Source organism: Pterocles gutturalis, unplaced genomic scaffold (assembly GCF_000699245.1).
Source record: "Pterocles gutturalis isolate BGI_N339 unplaced genomic scaffold, ASM69924v1 scaffold39100, whole genome shotgun sequence".
In the NCBI taxonomy this organism is placed as follows: Eukaryota; Metazoa; Chordata; class Aves; order Pterocliformes; family Pteroclidae; genus Pterocles; species Pterocles gutturalis.
The window spans coordinates 5108-16041 of NW_010139625.1; the positions used below are offsets into that span (position 1 = coordinate 5108).

A 10934-nucleotide genomic window follows, 5' to 3' on the forward strand; every position below is an offset into this window, starting at 1 on the left:
AGCAGGGCGCTCCTCAGTGTGTTTATATTTAAGCAACATTTGAAATAAAATATTTCTGCTCTTCTCCACTAACTCCTACCTTCCCCCAAGTCACTTGCATTACTCAGACCATGCGTGCAGACTTACCCATCCTAAAGCGAAGCAGCCTTCATCCCGAGAGGAAACACGCTTCCATTTTTGCTGGCAATGATCCCACTCAACCTCCTCGTTCCCTCCCCAGCTTCCCCAGGCAATCCCACCGAACATCCCCAGCAGCAGGCAGAGGGACGCTGCTCTCCAAACCACACTAGCGTGGGAAGGGGCTGCTCCAAAAAGCCAAAACCAACTCTGCGGCGCTTGGTAGGTGTCCTGTGCTCTCAGGGCGATCAGACACATCCTTCTCCTAGAAACCGCTCCTGTCACCTGCTTGGACCCTCCACAGGCGACCCGGGATCACAGCCTCAGAAAAAGGGAAGGCTCCAACGAGCCTCCGCACAGTCTCATCTCCCCGAAGACCCATTTCCAAACCACACGTGGCTTTTCCTGGAGATAAGGCAGGTGTCAGGCAACGAGGTTACACCCAGACTTCCAACAGCACCTCGACTTTCACACTCACACGTCGCGTTTGACACCAGAATGTTCCCAGAGCTCCGGATGGCGCCACAGCCGCCACCTTCTAAACCTGAACCATGAAGCTCAAGCTGCCTGGAATACCACAACCCACATTTTATTTTAACTTCGCCCATTCTGACCCACTCTAACGCTGATCTTTGCTGCCGTGATTTCTTTTGAACAAGAACAGTGACTGTAAATCCACCACTGGCAGAGCACCACAGGTCACAGGCAGCGGTGAGTATGAATCATTAAAATAATGTTAAACGTGTCCTGCAGCACGGAGAGACCAGGTTCCCATTGTGCTGGGCACGGCACAAAGCAGCAGCAGGGTTTTTTTCTGGCAGAATTTGCATCGTAGCTACGTTACCAACAGAAACCCATTCATTCCTGAAACACAACCTAGTGAAGCTGCCCAGTCGCAGCTCGATGCGGCGAGATGTGTGGTCAAAACCACACCTCGAGCAAAAACCAGGGACTTCAACATGGTTTTTTGCCATTTAGTCAAAAGGAGAAGGAAGCAAATGAGTTCTGTCCCAGCTGTGCGTCCCCCAAAACACGACCTCGCTCTGCAGCACGATACCGACCTTCTACCAGGGTGCTGACGGCCATCAAGGCGTCCTCCTGCACGCCGCCCGAGCCCGCCGTGCTCTGGAACATTCTCAGCAGAGATGCCATCACCACGTCGGAGATCTGCAAAGCATCCTGGTGCTGGACCTTCCGCAGGACGTTCTGGGTGGGAAAGGAGAAAAGAGAGGGTGATGGCTTTCATCTAGGCAGGGTTGAATCCTGCCTTTAGGTCTCTCGCACCAGCTCCGAACACTCGTGACCACGCCGGGCTGCTGAAAAGGAAGCTGCTGTTTGAACGCTGTTGCTGCAAAAATCTGCTGCGTCAGTGCCAGCGCAGAGTCCCATTCATTTCAGCTGCATTCAATTTCCCAGCTACAGAACAAGCTGAATTTACCTTTCCTGCTGCATAGGCTATTCTCCAGGCTTTCCATTTGTAAGCTGGCATTAAATGTGACCAGCCCAAATTCGGCCCTATAAAAAAATTTAAAAAAGCCCTTTTCCCTCCCAGCAAGGTGATAGGAATCTCTTCCTGCCCAGTGATGGGTCACACGTAAGCTCTGCTTCTAAACCATGGAGTTAAACTTCAGAAATACGACATAAGAATGTCGTCAATGCTAACGGCAGTCAGACCTCTACCCAGGATGAATGGAGAATAAATGAACATAGAACCAATGCAGAGCAGGTTTACAGGAACGCGTTTAGCACCGAGGTGTCTGAAAAGCAAAACTGGAGAGAGCAGATCTGCCTCACGCACCAGCAGAGGCTGGAGAGCACATCCCAGGGAGCTCGGGTAAATACCTGAGCTTAACCTCTGCTCCTGCCGTACAGTCCTGACCGTCCCTTCCAGCACGTGAGCTACCGAACACAGCTTGGATGTATCCTTATTTAAAATTAATTTGCATTTCCTACGAAAAGAGAAACACTGATTCCCTAACCTGCAGAGGAAAATAATTATTTCAAGTCTGATTCTTCAAACTGAGTCACTCCAAAGAGACTGACTTTGACTGCTTAAATAATTGGTCTTGATTTTCTTCTTCTATTTAAATATTAACAAATGTTTTTCCTCCGCTGGATGCTCATAATTTTATTTCCAGCAGAAGAGAAAAAGTAGGTAAGAAAGTCATGTATTTGACTACGTAATAAATCTCCCCGCAGATTTTTACTCAGTGGTACCGAAGTAACTGCTGCAACTACTGTAAATAGTCCAGGTTCAGATTTTGTAATAATGAAGAAACACACGTACAAGTTGAAACTGGCAGCTTAATTCCACCTGCACTACACCTCCCACGGGCAGAGTGTCCTGAGAGAGCTCGGTGTCAACAGGAGGGATCCCAGATGCTGAAGCCTCCCCATTAAAGTCCATCATAACGACAGATTATTGCCATCTGCCTATTATTTGAAAAATTCCCCTAAACATTAGAGGGTGAAAGTCACCGCTGATGCTATGGGCTTTTGAACAAGAAGATGAAGTTAATGACTTCTCAAAACAACACAGAGACCCCCTGACCTCGCTGAAGAGAGCGGGAAGCTCAAACTGACAGCAACAGGCTGTTATCCTCGGGCGAGGAAAGCTCCCTGTCCTGGGCTAACAGGAATGGAAGAAACAAACTGCAGAGAACAGCTAACACCACCCAAAGGAATGAATCCCAGAGGAGATGCTCTGCTCTGCTTTTATTTCAGATTATTTCTTGCAGCTCCAGGAGAAAACGCTCCTTCCTTCTCCGAGCTGCGCAGGGAGGCGGTGATGCTGAACCTGCTCTCGTCCGACAGCAGGGCTTGTACCTGTTAACAACCTCGGCACAGCACCGCCCTTCCTGCGGCGCAAACGGGAAAGCTTCGATAGCAAATACCTCCTATTGCAGAGCATGGGCTGAGCAACCTCCTGAGCAGTTTTGGGAAGGAAATTAAAAAAAAAAATAAAGGGCTGTTTTCCATGGAGTTTGCAGGAGTAAGCAAGGAACTGAAACGCGCCAGTACTGCAAGTCACACGGGCTGTTCATTACCAGATGTTTAATTTCCAGGACACTCAGTGCATTTTAATTAGTGCCGTTTTAAATAAGAACACCAACCACAAGAGGCAGATGAACAAATTAAAGCCATTATAGAGTTTTTTTGTCTGTGCCTACCAAAGCCATTGTTCAGCCTGCAGCCAACCCAAGAGCCGATCTGAACACCTACACAGCCCTTACCACGCCACGGACAGCGTTCTGTATTCACGCTGCCCTGGATTTTACAAGTCGTGCTCTACTGAAGCCCTCTGAACCTTGTATCACCTCCCACATGTCAGCTGGGACACCAGATCCAATTTCCTCGTTCAGATCTCATCAGCAGGACCAGGTCTGCATCCTCAGGGGCACAGAAACGCCCCCAAAACCGCCCCTGCCCCATACCCATCACCTGGGAGACTGGAGCTTACCTGTAGGGTAGCACAAAGAAGAGACTGAAGATCATTGAACTGGATTCTGTCGGAAGTGCTCTGGATGTGAGACTGAAAAAAGAACAAAGGCCACGTGTGAAAAGCCTGCGTCGCGGCGCACGCAATCCCAGCGGGTTCTGACAGCGCTGCGAGTCGCAGATTCAATTTTAAAGATTTGTTTCTTCAAATTTAAGACAAGAGGTACTGCTCAGAAGCTTAATACATCTACCTATCTATAAGAATGATAAAACCACATTATACCATAACATATGCAGTCAGCAACAAAACTCATTTTTGTACAAAACTCATTTTTCTTACAGCAGAGGAAGCCACAGCACAACAGCAACATCCCACCTACTTCACCTCCCGAAACCCCGCCCGTACGGGGGTTTTAAACTCGGGTTTACCCACCTCCATCTGCAGCACTTGCTGAAGTCGTTCCATGATGACCAGAGTCGTTTTCTGGACAGCGGGGTAACAGTCCTTGGCACTGTTCTTCACTATTTCCATCAGAGATTCATACGCAGAACTCCTCAAGTTATTCTGGTGTCCGTCAGGCCTGGAAGAGAAGGAAGGTATTTGCAGCTCCCAGTGCTCAGGCTTGCTTAGAAACCGACTTTTTTTAGTAAATCGGTAGCAGCTAAATTGTAGTGTTGTGACAAGCAGAAGCACTTGCATTCCTGTATTCCAAGACTTGAAAGTAAATGAAATTTGTGAAGCCGCTTTCGGAACATTTTTTCATTCGCTATTAATAATGACTTCCAATATCCTCAGTCACCGGCAGCACGTACAGGAGCAGGAAAAGCCTCAAACCCCCATCTTCCAGCGTGGCGTTACCCTGCCTGGGAAGAGCTGGTCTCAAGAGGTGAGCAGCATACATTACTACCCCGCTGACATCCCTCCCAGACATCGGCGAGGGTGTTAAATCTGAACTAAAGACAGCCGAGATCTAGGCTGGGATGACTGATGGGCTTCAGAGCCTTGAGCCAGACACTGCCCTTGCTGCGTGGATGCAAATTAGACAAGAAGAGTTCAGACTCTGAGCTGTTCAGACAGGGACACCATTTCAGAAGAAGAAGTCCTGCAGCAAAAGGCTTCAACTGACGATTGAACTGATCCAAGGATTGAACTCTGAGCTGTCAAGATTTACGCGACCTTCAAGGCAGAACACGGCTTCAGCGTTACCCTTATTTTTGCATCAACGGAGAAAAATCTTTTGCCTCATTTATTTCTATTTCAGCTTAGTTGGGAAAAGGACAGTATCCAGCCTAACTAGGTCCTCGTCTCTTCTGGGAGCACCTGGTGCTAATGTAAAGGGATGGCACGCCACAGCAACAACCACGGCGTAAAACCATCGCTGGAAAACGAGCTGTACGATACATCCGCGTTTCTAATTACGTCTCGCTGCAATCCTGATTGCTCAGTGGCCTTGCAGCCAACCCCAAAGGGTCTTACGACTACTGTACAAAGACGGGCACAAGCTTCACCTGTGCTTGGAGGCTTCAGAGTCAAACAGGGAAAGGGCACTCTTGGACAAAACCCAGACTCACTAAAAGTAGATACAGACAAAATACTGCGCAATTATTCTGTGTGAATAGCTTCCTTCCTGGGGATTAGCATTCTGTTGTCCATGCGATACCGAAAAAACCCAGTTCTGATAAAATACCATTCAGATCTAAGCTGCAGGAGGAAGACGACCAACAGCCTGAAGTAATAAAAAAAAAAAAACCCAAAGCATCTTTGCAGAGCGTAAGCCAGCCGGTTAGTGTTACCTATCTGCGGTCTCCAGAAGTTTCTGAACTATGAGCTCAAACGAAGAGGATAAGCAGTAGGTTGCTGGTTCTTCCTGATCATCAGCTACATCTGCAGCTTCATAGGCAGCTTCAGCGAGACTGGAGAACGCCTGAAACACACAACGACCATCGCTGTTACTCCGTTGAGTTTACCCTCGCCAGCCCAGAAACATTTATCCCAACAGCTTTCATTCTAACAAAACGACTCAAAAAAAAAAAATCAAACACGTGCAGGATGGTGCAACTAACACACAAGGCAGCTGTGCTGCCTGCAGACAAATGTCTGCGCAGGGTTACTGGTCTCGACAACCGGTAGCTGTCAAGAATCAAACCGAATAAAGGCTTGAACCTCGCAGGGTATTAACGGATCCACTCTCCAGCACCATCAGCACCAGTTAAGATCCTGGTTTAGACAAGGCTGCGGACTGCTCAACTTCCCAACTGCGGAGCAATCGTAACTGCTGAGAGACAGGTGGATTAGAAGAGCTGAAAGCCTCTTGATTTCCATTTCAGTCTAAAAACATACAGCAGTCATCATCTGCAAAGACAAAAGCCTCAGCTATGTGGACCTTTGCCAGGATCAACGGATCGGGGAAAAGCTTCTGTGCTGACTGCAAGCCTTCAAACCTCTGGAATACTAAGAGAACAAATTCTGTCATTTCTAAAACTTGTTTTGACAGACAAATACTCATCTCTAGCTCAACTCCTATTGAGTAGCTCTCTTAAAAGGCAGTAAGGGACACATTGTCTTTATGGAGAAAGATCAGATACGGTGCTTGGTAGTAGACGTGCCGCATCAAGATGATACAACCGAAGTCAGCAAACCACTCCAGGGACTGCAGCTCTCTGGGAACAACAAAATCCCACGCTCCTCAATTTAGCTCTGGAACCGCTGCAGAAGCAGGCTTAGGGAGCGGGACACAAGGTCTCTCGTCTCTCCCTTAAGATAAAAAGGCAATCCAGCTGCGCCCAAGAAAAAAAGCTAAATCCCAGCATACGCCTTTTCTAAACAGCGATCGCACCTGTTACCAAGGACAGTTTCCATGGCATTGTCAAACCAACGGCAACTTCTGCGCTCAGTGTATACGAGCTTTTTTCTCCTTAAAATCCATTTCTTCCTTTATTCTTTCCTACCAGAGCCACAAAAAGAGAACTTACAGCTAATGACAGTGGTGTGTGCTGGATGACCAAGCCACGACTCCTCTCTGAGGCCCATCTCAGTGTGTGAGTACATATACGTCTATCTATACGTATCCAGACATACACACAGGAGCTGCGTTCCCCTTGTTGAGAGAACCCTCTCCTCCGCCCGGCAGCAGGGGCACTGCCTTACCCAGCACACGTTGGAGGCCACCCTGGGCTCGGCGCTCAGACCCTCCATCAGACACTGCAGCAGCGGGGCGAGGTAAATGTCGTTGATGGCAGCTTCGGGAAGCATCTCGCAGATCCTGCCCACAGTCCAGGCGGTCGTGTCTCGAACCACGACGCTGGGATCCTTCATTAGTTCTATTAAAGTTGGCATTGCCTAGAACGGAATTGCAGGCGGGAGGAAGATGTGATCAGACGTGATATATGGGAACAGGAATTTGCCACTCTTTCTGATTTTAACGTATTTTCTACAAGCTAGCAACAGACTGGAGCGGTAAGGACAGTCGGGATCCATTTAAGCCATTGTTCTCACACATCTTAAGATTCATAAAGTTATCTCCTAGGTGGTAAGATGTGAGAACTGAGGCATCTGGAGTCAGGTATTCTCCTCCAAATAAATCAGAAAGTTTTTTCTCCAAGAAAACACACTGCATCTCACCTGTATGACTAGTGGTTTGAGCTGGTTAGGCTCTGGTCCTTCCAAAATGCACCCAAAAGCCATCACAGCCGCATCTCTGTATCGCCAATCGGGATTTTTAATGTGTTCTTTAATAAAGGGCAGCACATGAGGAACAATGTCATCTTCACAGCAGGTCGCCAGGAGCATGAGGCAGACTCCTGCTGCTTTGCAGGGGTTCCAGTCGTCATCGTCGTCGTTTTCATCCTGGGAGGAGAGAACAGCGCCCTGGTCAGTCTGGGGGAAAACATCCCACACCACTGCTCAGCTGTGCCATCCCGTTGGCTCTACCGGCCCTTATTACAGGTGTTATAATTAGAAATCAATTCAGGTCTGGAAGTACTGGATACATCTCTGACGGAGAGACAACCAGCGTTCCTGGCACCACCAGTACCTTTCCATTCCACCCCGGCGTAAGGCTGCCAGCTCTTTGCTGACACACCTGCAGCAGCCTGATACATCTTCCAAGCTGCTCCTCTCTCATCCAGGCTGAGATTTTGTTCCTTTGATCCGTGCCGTCCCCTCGCAGAGCGGCGCAGTGGTCTGCTGTAGCCGTTAAATAGCTTCTTCCCCCCAACCGCTAGCTCAGCCACTTACCCAATTCCTTTGAAGCCCTGTACCTGTGATTCCTTGATCTGTTTTATCTCTCCTTTTTTAACAAGCACTTTAGAACCTCCTGCAATTTAACTCTCTGCATCCAAGCGGACAGTGAAACCAAATAAACAGGGAAACAACTCCCTGGATTCACTAAGAGCACCAAGCATTTTGCAGTTCATTGCAGTAAGCCAAATGAGCTCCGTCCTGCACAGTTTAATTAACAGTTTTATTTTATAATTAGACCTGCTGTAGCAAGTGATTCCATTAATTTTGATTAGACTGAGAAACACAGTCCAAACAAGTCCCTGTGAAGTGCTTAACAGGTACTAAATAAACATGGACCTCGCGGTTCAAGAAGTAAAGCTGAAGAACTGCAGAAATTGGATCTCCAATGGTGCAGAGCCTGTATGTTGGTTTTAATTTCACAAACATTTTGTTAGGAATACAGATAACTATCAAACCTCTTCAGAAACCATAAATCCACGCATGTGTTAACAGAATTCAGCATAAAAATGTGCAGTCTCGCAGTCTCAGCCCTACAGAACCATGCATCATTCCGTCAGAGTGGTGCATGATGGCTCATCACAGACCAGCGACCGCCGCTGCTGGTGCTCTGCACGAGCACGCCGATAAAAACCACCCGGGGGGACCCAAAGCACAGCAAGAAGTCACCTCTGCATGGGAGCAACGACCACCGCCGACGGTTTGCTCCCCCGTGCCACAGCAGCGTCGCCGTGCATGAAAGCAGCACGGATTTTTTTTTGTCATGCAGCAGGGATTCTGCAACTCACCTGTTTTGTTAACGTTTGTGTTAGAATCGGGACCAAATACTGTAGTGCTCCCTTCGCATAAAACTTGCTAGTGTGCTCTGGAGGCCTTCCTTGCTCTGCTGCCTGGAAAAAAAAAGGAAACAAAATGATTCTCAGGGCTATAGAGGCATGAGATCTGAACTATGAGCTCCAGAAGACACAAATTGTCTTTTGGATGCTTTCCTCTCCTTCCCAACACAAACTTTAAGTTACCACAACACACGGGAACCTCAAGGACACCTTGCCCCAGTCCCAGTTCAATATTCAGTCCCACTTGCCATTCCACACACGTACAGAGCCCCTCCTCAAACGGTACAAATATAAATATTTTCCTTTTGCAGTATAATGAACAAGCGACCCCAAGTAGAAAGAGCAGAAGGTCTTCAGCATATAAACCAAACCAGCGTGATGCTGACTGTCCTTTTAGCCTTGCCATCCTTGCTCTTTTGGGTATTCAACATAAATATATATTTAGCTACTTTTAAAGCTGCATCTGATTCATCTAGAGCCCTTCAAAGTTTAAGCTATTATTGATCTCTCCAGATAATTTATGCAAACAGCATCTGCACGCAGAACAATACTCCAAACTCATCTCCAGCCCCATCCATTGTAAGGGATAATGATCACTTTTATCTCATCCCATAATTTTATACTTAACGCATAAATCATTTATTACACAGAATGTGATCAATCTTTTTGCGCACCGGGGCAGGACTACGTCCCTCCTGCCCGTAACAGACCCCAAAATCTTACACGGTGCTGTAAGAGAGTCCTCCCAGGCTCCGAAACAGCAAATAATTCACGAAATGCTCTCCCTTCGATGGGGCACGTGTATCTCAATACTTCGAGATGCTGCCTTAATGAAGCAACAGCTCAAAAGATCTTCACGACACTGAGAATTTTCTAGTATTAGACTGTGCCTGCTGTACAGGATTAATGCACATTTAACCTTACAGGAGTAGCTCGAGTTGATTTTGGAATGCTCAAAAGGAATCAGGTAGCTGTCACACACCATTTGCAGAAAACTCGCACTTGGATGTCACAGCGTGTTCTCATCAAACCTGTCAGAGAACCTTGATCTCCAGCAGCTTCAATTCCCAGCCAGGCTGCCGTTAGAACCGTTTTGCTCACTGAAAAAGGCAGCTCATCCTCATCTGTCCTCATGAGCAGAAGGGGTTACGTTCAGGCTACACCAAGAACCTTACGCAGGCTCCACAGCCTGGAAAATAACCCCAAGAGCTACTCAAGGGGATTGCAAACGGTGGCCCCTGTGCAACCTCAGCTACAAGCTCTGCATGTACCTCGAACAGCAGAATAAATGAACCGCAGCCGAGCCCTGGGTAAGACAGCTGCTAGCACCCCGCCTCGCAGCTAAAACCCAGCCGGGCGCCGCGGCGCTGTGCTGATCTCTGCAGCCACACAACACCCGCAGAGGCAGCCAGCGCCGCGGGCTCCGCGCAGCCTCGGGTCTCAGCTTCGGTCACAGACATGCATCACGTCACGTCAGAGTGGTTCCGCTAACTCATCACGGACCCAGCGCCGCTGCACGAGGGGCTCAGACCCGTTCTCCTGCACTGGGGAGAACGGGAGGAGTTCCAGGCACGGTTCAAGGACATGGTTTCAGCATTCTCAAACATGACGATGAGTCTTTGCCGCTTTTCAAGCCCCTGGCGAGCTCACCTCTGACGCCTCGATGGCCAGATCCATCTCCTCATCACAGACGTTTGACCAGAACTCTATCCCCTGCAGAGCCACCTCGTCTATGTCACTCTTCATTGCTTCAATTGTTATCTTTAGAAACGAGAAAGAAAAGAGGGGAGAGAAGGGCATTTCAGCAAATTATTCCTCCTGAAATGTGCCCCAACTCTTGGCCAAGTGGTACGAGACTTGAGATTATCTGAAATCAGACAGCATGTTAGAAGAACTGCTCTTGAAGGAACATAATTCAGAAGTTTATCAGCTCCCAGCCCCTCGGGAGGACTGCAGAGCGCGTCACAATCTGCGCTGTCCTGACTTCGAGCCTGAAGCACCTGATGCTGGTTTTATGGATTTTGCCAGGAGAGAGGGATTCACTGCACGCAGTCACAGCCAAAGAACGACAAACACATCGGGAACGTAGGAAAACGTTTCTTCTTGGCTGAAGCCAAAGGAGCACAGGAATAGCAAACATCTGGGGATGAGTACTCACAGCGAAAAGCGCAGGACCCATGTATGTCTCCATATACTGGTAATAAAGGGACATGATCTTCACCAGGTTCTGTAAGGCAGCCACTCGTACCTGTCAGAGGACAAAACGGATCAAAGCCGCGACCTTCCCGAGCACTTTGAGAACC

At 48.3% G+C, this 10934-nt stretch overlaps 1 protein-coding gene across 1 annotated transcript in view; it reads right to left on the bottom strand.

Annotated features, from left to right (window-relative positions):
* Positions 1-10874, bottom strand: part of KPNB1 (karyopherin (importin) beta 1) — a 14745-nt gene extending 3871 nt beyond the window's left edge. The window contains exons 1-9 of the mRNA XM_010083388.1: positions 10790-10874; positions 10282-10392; positions 8584-8685; positions 7178-7402; positions 6704-6895; positions 5350-5480; positions 3989-4136; positions 3578-3649; positions 1179-1323 (exon numbers count right to left, since the gene is read on the bottom strand). Coding sequence (XP_010081690.1) covers positions 1179-1323; positions 3578-3649; positions 3989-4136; positions 5350-5480; positions 6704-6895; positions 7178-7402; positions 8584-8685; positions 10282-10392; positions 10790-10843 — 1180 coding nt within the window. The 5' untranslated portion in view covers positions 10844-10874. The remainder of the gene's footprint in view (positions 1-1178; positions 1324-3577; positions 3650-3988; positions 4137-5349; positions 5481-6703; positions 6896-7177; positions 7403-8583; positions 8686-10281; positions 10393-10789) is intronic.
* Between the last annotated feature and the right edge of the window lie 60 nt (positions 10875-10934).